Here is a 15845-nt window from a genome sequence, read left to right as displayed (position 1 = left end):
GTTTGTTTACCTGCAACGTCTGCAGGTTTGGCCGATCACAGCTCCCACTGGCTGCAGTTTGCCGTTCCAGGCCACTGGGGATTGCGGGAAGCGGCGTGGGCCGACGAATGTGCTGGCTGCCACTTCCCGCATCCCCCATTCGCCTGGAATGTCGAACTGTGGCCAGTGGGAGCTGTGATCAGCTGACCTGTGAAGGCTGCAGGTAAACAAACCATCCCAGCCCGCCAGCGGATTTTCCTTATGGGCTTCATGCCAAAGGTTACCGATCCCTACTATAAAGAAAGTGTGGGGCCTGATCCTTGCTATCTCAGATCTGCTTAAACTTTGACAGGGAAAGTCTAAGCCTGCAAGACTGAGGTCTCCAGGTCTACGCTGAATTAACTCTGCAAATTCTCGTGGAAGAATTTGAATAAACACTGCACATGGACTGCCTTTTAGATTGACTCCAGAAGGATTTTTACAAATCAGCAGCCTCACCATCTCTGCCATGAAACTGACTTGAGAACTTTATTCATATCTGTATGTATAATGATCTTTAACTGTAGCAACTCTCTTTCTTTTCTTTTTATTAATAAATCTTAGATGTATAGTTAATAAGAACTGGCTGTAAGCATGTATTTAGGTAAGATCTGAAATATTCATTGACCTGCTGGGCAATGTGTCCAGTCTTTTGGGATTGGTAGAACTTTATATATGGTGAATAAGGTCTTAGTAACCCTTGCTATATTAGACTTAGCTGTCTGGATGGGAGCCAAAGGCTGGATTGCTTAAAGGGAACTGTATTTTGGCTTCTTGATAATGAGTAAGATATTACAGAAGCTGTTTGGTTACTGGTTTGGTGAAAATAAACCACCAGCTTTGGGGATCATCTCCCCTGTTCTTTGCAGTTTGCTCTGATTGAGCAATCTCAGCATGGCCCCTTCAGCAACCACGGTCAAAATTGTGGATGAATTTTATTGCATAATATTGTGAAAACTATCTATAAATTAGGACTGTTGGATACTTTATTATGATAGAGTAAAACAAAAGGAACAATAAATAACCTTCAGTAGATTGCTAAAGCTGATCACAAAATTTTTTTGCTGCAGGTTCATAGAAGAATCAAAGAATCACAAGAATGATTAAAGGACTGGAAAACCTGTCTCACAGTAACAGATTCAAAGAACTCCATCTGTTTAGCTTATCAAAAAGAAGGGTACGGGATGACTTGATCTATAAGCGTCAACACTGGGAACAGAAATTTGGTAGTAGAAGGCTCTTCAGTCTAGCAAACAAAAATAAAAAAGATGCAATGACTCGAAGCTAAAGCTGGACAGGTTTACACTCTAAAGAAGGCACACATTTTAAACAATGAGAGTAATTAACCACTGGAACAGGGCTGTGGTGGATTTTCCATCACTGGAAACTTGTAAATTGAGACTGGATGTTTTTCTAATAGATATGCTCCAGTTCAAACAGGAATTCATTGAGGAAAGTGCCTTTTACAACATATTTTAGAAACTTTATTTTTTATAATAAATGTTTTAGAGTAACTTTTGAAATAAAAATTTAAATAAGCAAACTGGCTCCATTTTTTATTTTTCAGCTACCTGAAGATATTTGCATATGCACTCATTCACTAGCTAAGACCCAGTTCCTGCCCCTCATCTTTGGACACCTAGGGTCTCAAAGGCATAAGACCAGTAGTGACAGACTACAAGGCCACTGGTGCTTTGTGGCCTGTGAGGAGGATTCCTTCTTCTGTAATCCTCCAGAGAACTCCTGCCCAAGCTTGTGCTTTAATATTTTTATCTAAGGTATTACCAGAGTAGCTGAGCATCATGTATTTATCCTCATGAGGTAGGAAGTACTATTTCCCCTTTTACTGATGGACAGAGAGGCCAATGCCCAGATTTTTAAAGGTATTTAGGCACCTTAGCACAGATCCTCAGAGGTATTTAGATGTCTAAATTCCATTGATTTCAGCAGAAGTTACACACCAAAATACCTTTAAAAAATCTGACCCTAAGTGACTTGTCCAAGGTCAAACACAGCAGAGTAGGGATTTGAACCCATGTTTCAAGCTCTAGGCTAGCATCCCAACCTTTAGAGAGTCTGCCCTAAGTAAAGAATGAGGCAATATACAGTGTTATAAGAGACATTTTGACAGTAATTTTTTATACCTTTATTATATTGAGAAACTTCTTAGGGAGATCTTAAAATCAGTTGTTTTATTCCGCTACAAGGCACACTGAAACTCAAAGTCCAGTTTCATAGATATAACAACCATATTTCTTCCCTTTGTGTACTTCTAATTGATGCACTCAGGACAAATAAACATTTAATGTCTGCATGGTCATTACTCACCAAATGATACTCCATAAGTCTCTACCTGTTCTTCATGTTTCTTGGCCAAATTATAGATTCTATTTGTGTATTTTCTTAAGTCTTCTCCATAATCTTGGCAGTTGAAAGGAATGACCTGGGAGTCTGCCAGTTCATACACCAGTCCTCCTCGTAACTGGGCAATGGTAAGCTGTTTTGTGAATGTGGGGTCATAAAATTGTTCTACTAACTCAAAGGTCTCGTAGACGGTGTGGTAAACTGGGTAATTGCTGAACTTGTCTGCTCTCTGAAAGAGAATAAACAACATCTCAGATGTTCTAACTAAGCCAGTTTGAGGGATGAAATTGGTCAGAAATGGCCAACAATAGATCACTACAACTTCCGTATCATGATAGCTCTTTTCCAGACACAGATGAATTACAGTCCTTACTGCTGTTTGTGTGAGGCTCCTATGAGGCAAAAAGCAATCCAAATTCGTGGGGTACTATGGCAGAACAAAAGTGTGTAGCAATCCTTACTTTCTGTCTATGGTAGCCTCTTTCTGGCCCCATCCTGAGCTCTAATACCCACTGACTCACTGCAAAAAAAAAAACAAAAACAATCTGGTAGAGTAGCACAAGTGCAAAACTGTAGTCCCATTGGATCTTGTGCAATTCAGTCACCACCTACATCTATTCTCTCATTTCCTCCTCCTCATCTTGCACCAGACTATAATCTTTCCATTCTCTATTCTTGTCTTCTGTCCTTGTACACTCCACTGTGTGCTTTCTTTCATCCAGCCTTCTACCGTTAGAATTACCTTCCATTTCTCATGGGCCAAGTTGCCTTCCTCCTTGAAATGCATGCTTCCTCCCCCTAAAAAACAGCCTCCAGTGTTGACCTCTTTCTAACTTTGATCTCTTTATGGACAGTGTCTCTTCCCAACTGCTCTTGAACTAACAGAATATTTCAAAACCATAGATTAGCTCCTCAGGGCAGAGAGCTAAGGCCTGATTGTCCACTCCATCCTGTGTAACCACTTACACTTGTGCTAAGTGGGTATTAAAAAAAACCCTACAGCTCTGATTTGGAAGTACTTCATGCCCATCTTACACATTTTAAAATGGCTATGGATACTGACTGGTAAAGAATCAGGCCCCAAGTCTTCTGTGTTCTGTAAAGCATCATGCAATCACATGGAGCCTGACAAATAATGATCCTAGAATCTTTAAAAAGACCTTAATTAGGATTTTTAGATATATATCTTCTGCATCTCAGCTTGATTTTTCTCCTCCAAAAAGGTCCAGTTTTACTAAATGTCTTCAGCCTGGCCTATACTTAAATATTTTTACTGACTTAACTATGTCCATAAGGAGTGTGATATTTTGCTGACACAGTTATGCTACTACATACCAGTATCTGTTTGGATCATTTTGCTTTATTGAATCAGGATAAGCTATACAGATATAAACCCTTTTATGTCAGTGTAATTGTGCTTATACCTGGAGGGGAGAGCAAGAGAGAGTTGCAGCTTTCAGTATGCCCGTATGGGTAAAATGACAAAACTTTTAGACATAGCCTCAGTCTTAAGTTCCAGTTGTCCCTGACTTTGGAGGGGAGGGATAGCTCAGTGGTTTGAGCATTGGCCTGCTAAACCTAGGATTGTGAGTTCAATCCTTGAGGGGGCCATTTAGGGATCGGGGCAAATATTTGGGATTGGTCCTGCTTTGAGCAGGGGGTTAAACTAGATGACCTCCTGAGGTCCCTTCCCAACCCTGATATTCTATGATTGTAGGACCTTGACCGTTAGTGCTAATGAAACACTTGTAAACTGGTTTAAACATAAAACTGTAGTCTAAAAGAAAAATTGAACAATCCTTTACTGCAGTGGGTTACAAGTGTGGTTTTTCACTTATGAGACGATGTGTCAATAGAACGAAAGAAAATACTACATGTAAGGGGACAATGTGATATGACAGCTGCGACCAGTAGCTGACTTGATCTAACCTTCTTTATCGAGGGCCCTCTTTGTGTAAATAGAGGGCTTAGAATGTACACATCACCATCATGGGTGAATTGTCCTTCCAGAGTCTGTTTCTTCACAAATTCAAAAATTGCCTTTCTGTGCACACAGGACCTACACCAGGGGTGGCCAGCCTGAGCCTGAGAAGGAGCCAGAATTTACCAATGTACTTTGCCAAAGAGCCACAGTAATACGTCAGCAGCCCCCCCCCATCAGCTCCCGCCCCTCCCCCCTGCTCCCAGTGCCTGCCACCCACCGACAGCCCCACCGATCAGCACCTCCCCCTCCCTCCCCACACCTCCTGATCAGCTGTTTTGTGGCATGCAGGAGGCTCTGGGGGAGACTGCAGAGGAGCGAGGGCATGGCACACTCAGGGGAGGGGGCGGGAAGGGGTGGAGTCGGGGCAGGGCCTGTGGCAAAGCCAGGGGTTGAGTAGTGAGCACCCCCTGGCACAGTGGAAAGTTGGCGCCTGCAGCTCCAGCCCCGGAGCCGGTGCCTAGACAAGGAGCCGAATATTAACTTCTGAAGAGCCGCATGTGGCTCCGGAGCCACAGGTTGGCCACCCTGGACCTACACTATGAAACAGGGTTTTTTAAACAAAAAATATTGTTGAATATCCCAATTGTACAGTAACTGTTCTCAAAATAAAGCCAAACCTTGGTATCAGTTGTTTTCAGGAAATCTGGATGCCTTACCCTGTTCTTTGTATAACGGGCTCTGCCTGATGTGATTCCCAGCCGCTGAAAATAAGCTTCAAAATCACTGCCTGATCCCAGTTTGTTTATTCTACATGCAGGAAAGAAAAGGTATCAAAATGAGGCTACCGTTAGACCTAGTATGAATGATTATGCAAGGTGTTGCTAGCAGAATTTCCAAAGCATTGTGGACAAGGCTTCTGACAAGCAAGGTCATAACGGTGTGTGTAAGGATCCTGATGTGAGAGTGCTGTAGAATGGCACCTGGGGCATCTTGGTGATCTCAAACATTAATAATCTAGTGTTGACTGAAATCAATTGGGAGACTATATAAAGATGTGTTTATAGGTGGCAGACGACTGTATAATCAAAACCTTGCAAATAGTTTCCATTGCAGAAGAGGCTGTTGCTGGCATTAATTTCAAGTGGATAATGCCATCTGCTGGGCAGATGCGGCAACACAGAGGAAAGGAAAATGAGAACAACACACACAAGTATAAAGAAAAGGAGTACTTGTGGCACCTTAGAGACTAACCAATTTATTTGAGCATAAGCTTTCGTGAGCTACAGCTCACTTCCATTCCCAGTCTCTATTCAAGCCTAAGTTAATTGTATCCAATTTGCAAATTAATTCCAATTCAGCAGTCTCTCGTTGGAGTCTGATTTTGAAGTTTTTTTGTTGAAGGATAGTCACTTTGAGATCAGAAATCGAGTGACCAGAGAGATTGAAGTGTTCTCCGACTGGTTTTTGAATGTTATAATTCTTGACATCTGATTTGTGTCCATTTATTCTTTTACGTAGAGACTGTCCAGTTTGACCAATGTACATTGCAGAGGGGCATTGCTGGCACATGATGGGCTACATCGCATTGGTGGATGTGCAGGTGAATGAGCCTTTGATAGTGTGGCTGATGTTATTAGGCCCTGTGATGGTGTCCCCTGAGTAGATATGTGGGCACAGTTGGCAACGGGCTTTGTTGCAAGGATAGGTTCCTGAATTAGTGGTTCTGTTGTGTGGTATGTGGTTGCTGGCGAGTATTCGCCTCAGGTTGGGGGGCTGTCTGTAGGCAAGGACTGGCCTGTCTCCCAAGATCTGTGAAAGTGATGGGTCATCCTTCAGGATAGGTTGTAGATCCTTGATAATGCATTGGAGGGGTTTTAGTTGGGGGCTGAAGGTGATGGCTAGTGGCGTTCTGTTTTTTTCTTTGTTAGGCCTGTCCTGTAATGGCCCACCTTGATTATCATACACATTGTAAGCAGAGGTTTCAGAGTAACAGCCATGTTAGTCTGTATTCGCAGAAAGAAAAGGAGGACTTGTGGCACCTTAGAGACTAACCAATTTATTTGAGCATAAGCTTTCATGAGCTATAGCTCACTTCATTGGATGTAAGGAGAGTGATCACTTTAGATAAGCTATTATCAGCAGGAGAGTGGGGTTGGGGGAGAGAAAACCTTTTGTAGTGATAAACACCCATTTTTTCATGGTTTGTGTGTATAAAAACATCTTCTGTATTTTCCACAGTATCCATCCGATGAAGTGAGCTGTAGCTCACGAAAGCTTATGCTCAAATAAATTGGTTAGTCTCTAAGGTGCCACAAGTCCTCCTTTTCTTTTTTTAAATTTCAGACTAACACGGCTGTTACTCTGAAACACACAAGTATATGGAGGAGGGGAGAAGCATGGCATTCTGGATTGGATTTGTTTATTTGTACATGTACATGCTTTTAGGAAATTAAATCTAATAAAGGCCAGCTCCTCAAATGGTTGTAGCTCCATTGAAGCCAATAAAACCATATGTATCAGCCGAGGATCTGCTCAGGAAGTCTGATCCTAGTGCTTACTTAGGTGAGAAACCTCACTGAATTCATGTGAGCAGGGGCTACAGAATTGGGGCAACAGACTTGGGAAACTTGAATCAAGTAACATTAGGGGCTAAATTCCATTTACCTTACTGACATAATTAGTCCCATCTTGTGAGTAAGGATTTAGCCTTGGCAGGCAGGAGCATGTAAACAACTGTATAGTTTCCACGGGGATGTTTTAATTTAGATAGCAACATTTACTGTAGATCACCTTGCATATTTAAAGGCATTTAAGTACACATTTGTATATATATAGTAGGTCATGGCCTTTTATAGTCAACTGCATCAAAAAAGAAAGAACAACCCTCCTTCTTAACTACTGTGGTAGTTTCTTTTAACAAAACATTTGTTTATCCTAACAAGAATACAGCACTAGATTGTTTTCCGAAGTGTTATTAACAGGACATTTAAACTTTTGTTTACCAATTGGCATAGGTACCGCCAATGTGGGTTTGTAAAAACATTTCCTAAAGTCATCGATACTGCTAGCTACTCACCTGCTACTAGGCACTTTTGTATGATCACTATCAATGGCAACGATGCTTTTAAAAACAACACAGAGTGATGCATTTGAAACACTGACTTGAGGGAAGGGGAAAAAAACACACACAGTTTCATAAACTTGCCTGGGATGACTTTTACTTTCTGTTGAGGGGTCCTTTTCAAGCCAACTCTCATAGAGAGACTTGCCTTCGTAACCCTCATCAGGGCTTGCAATCTGGGGAGGCAAAGCACATGCTCGTAATGGAAGTGTTTCCGCTTCCAGTTGAACTTTATCAGAAGAAGATGCATACTGTTAATCTGCATTATTCTTGATCTCAAACGTTAACAAATATGTGGCTTTACGCATGTCATTTACAATCTATGGGTCCCGATCCTGAGCTGCGTACATCCCGCACTTGGAACAACTTGAAGGAGCAGGGCTTCCTGGCACCAGCCATATGCTGGGGCTGGCCAGAGCACAGTCTAGTCACTGGTGTAAATTAGAGCAGTGCTGAGGGTTGCTCTGACTTATGCCCATTGGACTATGGCCTTTAGGGATGCTCTGAGTGGCAGCCTGGGATGCCCCAACCACACTCCTTTCCCCTTGGGAATGCCCTCTCTGCTAGGAGCGGGGAGACAACAGCCCTAGCCCACTCAAGGTTCTCCCTAGCCAGGGACGATATTCTCCCCACACAGGTTGAGCCTGCATTACAGGTGCTTTGTGGTACTGGAGGAGTGAAAAGCAGATGCACTGGAAGGCAGGATCTGGACCATAATAATAATAATTTATATAAGGGAAGTGCCTTGAAGTCTTGACTGAGATCAGGGCTCCATTGTGCATAGTAAGAGATAGTCCCTACCTCAGAGTATCTGGAATCTAAATAGACAAGACTGGCAAAGTCTGCGTTATTATCCCCATTATACAGAGGGGGAACTGAGAGATTTTATTCAATGACTTGCCCAAGGTCAAACAGGGTATGCATGGCAGAGCTGCGACTTGAACCCAGGTCCCCAACCATCAGACTGTCCTTCAAGAGGGAGGACTGAAGATAATCTTGTCCATTTCAATACCTTTCCAAAACCAAAGAGATTTGACAAGCAAAGCTTGCAAAAGCAGCCTGAACTCATTTCCCTGGAAAGCTGGAGATTTCACAAACACAAGAACTACAAAGCTGGGAGTGAACTGTTTCAGAATATTGGAGGGGGTCACTTTCTGCACTGAATAGCTATAGCTATAAAGATATACACTCCAAACTGAAAATCTTTAGGGTTCTGACCTCTGAGATTATGTCTGAAGCTAGCAGAAAAACAAGCTTGTGAAATAACTGCCTGGCTGCTATCACTACCCAAGCACTTTGGTCAGGTTTGGGGGCTAAACTCAAAATGAGAACTCAGCAGGAGCAAGCTGAACTCTACAGTGAAGTGCTCCGTGCTCCAGTACAGACTTTATCCTGACATTATCGGCCAAACCATTACCAGGTAACGTAAAAACCATTTTTTCGTCTTTTCCATAGCACAGGAATAGCTTAATATAACCTAATGTTTGCAGTGGCTTAAATCCAATCCTAGGCACTCTCATACCTTCAGGGTTGATCTTACATAGTGCAGATGCCGAGTTTGGCAGATATAAACACAGGATAAAAAGTGACGAACAGGACAAGGGAACCCAATCCTGTATTAATGCAAGTGTTGCCAGTGGCTATTAAATTATTCCTGCCTTGCAGTAGGGCCAAAGAGAGAGGAGTAGCTAAGGATCTCAGTTCCATGCTGAGGATCATGCTTAAGCCCATCCCTCCTCAGAAATCTCTACCTCATGCACCACACTCCTCCTTATAACTTGCTCTCTTGGGTGTAAGGGAGATGGGATAAAGGGGCCTTAAGACTGATTTCAGCCCAGCGTAAAGGATTATGCCGAGTGCATCACCTTGCTTTTACCCATAGCCTCCACTCACAGCTGCACTAAAGTGCAACAACCTACCATACCCTGCTGTGCTTGGGGCTGGGGGGGAAGGATGGAGGGAAATTCAACCCTACACAGAGGGCCAGCACCAGACATAGGTTCCACTTCAACCCTTGTTTTGAAGGATTAGTGGAGACTGCAGAGGTGCAAAGGTTTTGTGCTGTCCCCCTGCATAGGATAGTATTTCAATCCAGGCAAGGACTTGTTGAATCAGGGCCTTGTGGTACATTTTCTTGCTTCGCAATTATTTCCTCAAAGCAATGACATTTTAATTAGCATTTCAACACTAATGAACCTAGTCCTATGCATCCCAATGGTCTATACTTTTGTGGAAAGCTTTCATTGAGTCAATTTTCCAATCACTACTGAAGTTGCTCCTTTATAGCTCAAAGGGAGCTACATGCACTATTATCGAAAGGACAGAAGATCTCTTAGTCTCTCATTGAAATAAATGAGGTCACTATTTGAGATAAATTAAGATAACAAAAATAAAAGATTGGTATTTAAAAAAGGTATAAATTGAGCAGCTTTTTGCAATCTTTAATTTCTAAGGATAACTAGGAGGTAGGTTGTCTGTGCTTGTTCTCTGAATTTCATAGAATCATAAAAATGTAGGGCTGGAAGGGACCTCAAGAAATCAGCAAATCCAGCCCCCTGAGCTGATGCAGGGCCAAGTAAACCTAGCCCATCCCCAACGGGTCTTTGTCCAACCTGTTCATAAAAACCTCCAATGAACAGCATTCCATATTCTCCCTTGGAAGCCTATTCCAAAGTTTAATTAACCTGATAGATCGAAAGTCATTCCTACTATGTAACCTAAATCTCCCTTGCTGAAGATTAAGCCCATTACTTCTTGTCCTACTTTCACTGGACATGGAGGACAACTGAAGAACATATCTCAAGACTGTTATCAGATCTCCCCACTCAGTCTTCTTTTCTCAAGACTAGGCATACTCAGTATTTTTAATCTTTTCTGACAGGTCAGCCTTTCTAAATCTCATCACTTTTGTGCTCTCCTCTGGACTGTCTCCAATTTGTCCACATCTTCCCTAAAGTGTGACACAAGGACTGCAGAGCCTGCCCAAAAGTGGGCCCCTCCCTGCTCCTCCTCTTCCTCCCAAGCCCCACCCTCAACCAAGCCAGAAGCTAGAGCAGGCTGGGAGCTGTGGACCCAGGGCAGGAGGGTCTGTGGATCCCCACAACTGCCTGCGTGCCATGCACGACTCTTACCTGGACCCGGCTCTGTCTGGGGGACCACAGCCTGGCCATGGTAAGAGCCACAATGGCAGCTGTGGGAAGCCACGCCATGGATCCTCCACTTGCCCGGGGTGAGGAGGTCAAGAGCAGCCCCCGGCCCCTGTCCATATTCATCCCCCTCCCCCTGCCCAGGGCAGAAAGGTCTACGGCGCAGCTCCCCACCTCTACCCATGAGGCTCTTACCATGTCCAGGCTGCTGTGGGGATCCATGGATCCTCCTGCCCTGGGGTTGGAGGGTGAAAGGGAGGGCAGGGACATGGGCTGGTGGCTGCTCTCAACCCTCCCACCCCAGTCTGGTGGAGGGTCCATGGCGTAGCGCCCCACCACTGTCCGGGCTCCATGGCTGGGCTCCAGCTGCCGGCCTGACTGGGAGGGGCAAGGCACATGCTGAAAAGTGGGAAGGCCGTGGCCCCTGGTCGCCCCTATTCCATTGCCCTGGGTGTGACACCTGGAATTGGACACAGTACTCCATCTGAGGCCTCACCGGTGCTGAGCAGAGTGGGACAATTACATCCTGTGTCGTACATATGTCATGCCTGTTAAAACTCCCCAGAGTAATATTAACCTTTTTCACAACTGCATCACACTGTTGGCTTATATTCAATTTGTGATTCATTATAACCCCCCCAGATATTTTTCAGCAGTACTACTGCCTAGCCAGTTATTCCACCCCATTCTTGCTGCCTCCATGCCCTACTGCCTTAAGAGCTCTTCAGGACGGAGATGCTGAGCCCTTAACTGTGACCGTAATGCTAGCAAAGGAATGCAGAGCTCAAAATTGCCAGTGAACTGAAAAATCCATTATTCACACAGCTTTACTCGTGGCCACTGGTGGACATTAATGAGCCTCCACCACTTTAAATGAAGATCTTAAAATACATCTGGAAGAAGAGGAGAAGTCCTAAATGAGCATGTAGGCGAAGTGCCTCTGTGCATCTGGTTATAGGACTGTCTATGGCTCTTTGACCTTTGTAAAGATGTAATGGGCTCAAGCCTCGTCGTTTGTTGATTTTCACCAGTCCTGCAGTTAGAAGAATGAAGAAGTGAAAATGTGGCTCTCCACAAGCTACACAAGTTTTTGGCCAGTCCCTCCCTAAGGAATTTAGGAAGGTGAATAACTGCATTAGAAAAAAAAACAGTCACTTCCAGGACATAAAAAGACAACTGCTTTCCTTAGGGTCCGATGAACAGCTTTATTTGCACTGGAGGAATAAATACATCAAGCATCATAATCTTCCGTATCCTCGAGAAGGGTGAGGACATTCTCCAGTTTACTTCGACAAAGCAATCAGAAACAGAGAGAAATAGGAGATGAGCCATTAGATTACCTCGGGGATGGAGACAGCAGAACAGAACAAAAACTGGGGAAACTGCTCTTTGAATGAAGACAAAAAGCAGAGAGAGGAAAAGAATCAGAATAAAGTTGTGTCTTTTATCTACAAACTAATACAAAAAAGAAACCCAGATCATTCCAAGACTGACTTCAAACATGTCAGAGAATAGACAGGGCTTTTCAACGACAATAAATGCATCCCCATGATAAATGAAGTAGTGGAAAACATGAATGAATATAACATAGTACTGGGAATTCCTTGATACCGAGAGAGCATTCAATTACTGAGTGCTCCTGAGGCCCTTCCTTGTTCTATGCTACACTTATGTATTATTCAAACTCTTAACAGAGGGGCTTTTTCCAAAAAAGGCATGCTCAGGCCTCTCAACCATCTGATGGTATTTAGTTGGAAGTTACCTGGCTAAACACAGATGCCTAACTTAAGGTGTGACGTAAAATGGTGGAGGCATCACTAACAATGTTTTTCACTCAAAGCATTTTTGGTCTGTTTCTCTTCACAGATGGCTCCCTGGGTGAATGAGGAAAGGGAGGAATCCTAATCTGTTTCTTTCAGCAGTAGGAGTGTTTGCAAGTGAAACAGCCTTTCCTTCATTGTGTGAAGTGTTACTGCTGTGCTGATAATCTCACAAACATTTCCCTTTCCTCCTCAAAAGAGAGAGAGGAAAAAAAACCAGGAAGAGGTGAAAAGGGAGGGGAACGCACAAGTAGGAAACACAAAGTTGAAACAGTTGAAGATGAAGAAGCACATAGTCTAGAAACCTTGTGCACTATTTTGTGCATAAAGGAGTATGATTTACGCTTGAGAACAACCCAGACTAGGAAGAGTCTTTCATAGCAGGGGACACTAGAAATCTCAGTGGGGGTCAACTTTTTGTGTCTGTGCCAATAGATGACATCCACTGCAGGGACCAATGAGTGGGTGATCTCAGTCCAGTTCCCAGTGAACAGATGTCGAGCAGAAATGTCAACGACTGGAGATGGAAAGTGAATTAACCTATCTGTCTCTGGAGGTGGTTCAAGATGAGGCACTTTGGTGATAAACTCCACTATTCACAAGCCCAGAATTCATACAAAAGACACTTGTATGGCAAGATGAAGCTTGCTCTATATATTTGAAAACTGTCAGTTCTCATTCTTAAATGAGTAGAATGAATTCTCCTGAAGAGCCACATTTTATATGCATTCAAGGAGAAGCAGCATCCTTTAATGTGCCTGCCATCTACAGTAACAGAAGATCTAATGAGCATTACTAAGAAAGAAAGAGAAAACGATAGCGATCTGGGACATCATTTGTACAAATTGGGTATATCTGACCCATTGGAAGAACAATTTAATCCTTTGATAAATACTGAGGTATTTTGGAGGGGGAATGAGAAGAGATTTAGGGGGATAAGATGAAGAGTAAGGAGGGCACCAAGCCAATTTCTTTTAAATCTTTTCCATTTTCAGGATTTCTTTTTAAATACCATTTTTAATTCCTTCCAGCTTCCTGTCCACTTGTCCAATAACTTAGCTTTTAGTGGGTTGACTATCTTATTCTTGGTGTTTTAAAAATATACACTGTAATATAGTTTTGTTTGCTTCAGTAATACTCTTGATCCTTCATAGACCACTGAAGAGCAACTGTGGACCTGGATCATCTCCTAATGAATGGAAGATTTGCCATTGACGTCAAGGGGAGTAGGATCAGTGCCTGTGCAGGCTACAAACTAATCTGCAGTAAGTTTGTGACTTCAGTTATCAGAAAGTCATATGTAGCAAACACTTCGCTTTTGTACCTCTTCTGTCAGATTATACACCAATTTGTAGAGAAGGGGGCTGCAGTCAACTCTTAAAGTGTAGTTGCCTGAAAACCAAACACAGACAGGGAAATCTTTTTATACATGGCTTTGACTCCCTGCTAATGGACCAAACCCTGCTGTTCTCACCTGGGCAAAGCTCTCATTGACTCCAAGAGGAGTTTTAGCTAAGTAAGGACTGCAGGTCTTGGCGCAAAGCAATTACAAATACAGATTGTTTAGTTAGATTTACAATACATAAAGCACTTCTCCTAAATGCATCTTTGTCACAGATTCCAAATACAATCATAAAAATTAGACCTGGCATTGAGCCTCAAGCTCAACCCACCTCCCCCCCAAAAAAATTACGCCATCACCACATATACCAACCCCATTCGGTTCTTTCCCTAAAGCCTATGTAAACAGATGCACCCTGCAATGTGCCCTGAAAATCAGCAGATCTGTGCTATTTTGGATTGGGAGGAGGGAAAGCAAGTTCCAGTGTGGAAGTCCCCTCACAGAAGAAATCCTGCCAGCAGCTGCTTTTCTCCTATAATGAGGGATTTAGCTTCTGTCTTATAATGAATGCCTTTGCTGACCGCAACTATAGCAGTGAGATATTAGGAGAGAGACCAGCTCTCAAGTAAGCGATCCCCAGACCTTTTAGAGCTTTATATGTAAAAATTAAGACCCTAAACTTCATCCAGAAAACAGCAGTGCTCTGCAATCTGCATTGGCTGCTTGTCGTGTGCTTGCCACAAAATGCACTGCCTAACAAGCAGGTGTCTGCTCCCATATTCTGCACCACTGTTAGTTTGCAAGTTGATTTAAGTGAAGATAGAACATACTACAGCAAGCCAGTATTCAGGTGACAAAGGCATAGATTATGGCAGCAAGGTCCACAGCCAAAAGAAACTGTCACTATCTTCTAACCAGACAAAAGCGCAAAACGGCCTTCCTAGAAAATGTTAGATGATCATCTAACATCAGCTGAGAGAATCCAATCATACCCACAGACAGTAAACTCTAGCAACAAATGGTGGGTACATAGGGATATATAACAACTCTGCTGTATCTGATAGTTTATGTTTTGTTAGAACTGTTAGCAGATTTTGGTAATATTTTAGAGCAGTTTATTGTTTCTGGCTGAACAGACAAATGAGATTCACATTAAAACTAGTCAGACAACTACAATAATGTAATAATGGAAAAGAACCCGGGGTTACATTAGCTAGCATAGCCAAGGAGTTTGTGTATCTAGCCATTGGAAATTAGATGCAAGGCAACGTTCGCAAAGGACACCAACCATTTTCTGTGTGAAAGGACAATGAATAAGATAAATGTGCTGTACTGAACTTGGCATAGTTCAGAACGTACCGTGATGTACTAACTGATTCCTCCGAGGAATATAGATGCTATCATACCATGGGGGATTCAAATGCCTGGTGTCAGGGGAAAGAGGGCTAATGCACTTAAAACAGTGCACTGAAGCGTGGCACCAGTTTTGTTTATTATAGGTTTCACAATGCTTTACTTTCATATTTCGCTTAGATATGTAAACAAAGGCACCACTGCATAATCAAGATTTGGAAGCAAATTGGCACTGCAACAGCATGCTGGCTCCAAATCATCTCCAATAGATGTGTTACAATACACACTGTGAATATGAAGTAGCTGATAAAGCTATTATTTCAGCAGCAAGATCTTCTGTAGGCGTGAAATATAGGCTAAAAGTCTGCTCTACTTTTACACAGCATGTAGGCTGTGTAATTGAAGGAACAGCTCTGATTTCCGCCCCCATCCCCGATTCTTACTGAGCATTTAGAAAGCAGATTTTGTTTTTGTTTCCAGTCATTGTGTGATGAAAAGAATTCTCTGCTGACCCAAACAAAACTGAGCTATTAAACATTCATGGTGAAACCTACTTCACTCATGCAACGAAACCAGAGTAACTGGGGTTTACATGGACAAAGTTTAGATAGAATGTGGCACCCTCTAACAAAATGAGGCCACGGTGCAGCACAGCACCCACTCTCCCCTGGCTGCTACCCCGGGGATGGAATGGTCGCTGCATCCCCAACAATAATCACTGGTGTCACTGAACACTGGGATGTGATGGGGTACTGAC

At 43.0% G+C, this 15845-nt stretch overlaps 1 protein-coding gene across 2 annotated transcripts in view; it reads right to left on the bottom strand.

The window, feature by feature from the left end:
- NAALAD2 (N-acetylated alpha-linked acidic dipeptidase 2) overlaps positions 1–15845 on the bottom strand; it is a 48523-nt gene that overhangs the window by 8914 nt on the left and 23764 nt on the right. For both annotated transcript variants that reach the window (XM_084647401.1, XM_084647402.1), the window contains 4 exons: positions 13718–13785; positions 7512–7603; positions 5023–5113; positions 2347–2611 (listed from right to left, as the gene is read on the bottom strand). In XM_084647401.1, the coding sequence (XP_084503527.1) occupies positions 2347–2611; positions 5023–5113; positions 7512–7603; positions 13718–13785 (516 nt within the window). The remainder of the gene's footprint in view (positions 1–2346; positions 2612–5022; positions 5114–7511; positions 7604–13717; positions 13786–15845) is intronic.

This window comes from Lepidochelys olivacea (assembly GCF_965140295.1).
Source record: "Lepidochelys olivacea isolate rLepOli2 genome assembly, chromosome: 1".
In the NCBI taxonomy this organism is placed as follows: domain Eukaryota; kingdom Metazoa; phylum Chordata; order Testudines; family Cheloniidae; genus Lepidochelys; species Lepidochelys olivacea.
This window is presented reverse-complemented; position numbering and strand designations above follow the sequence as displayed.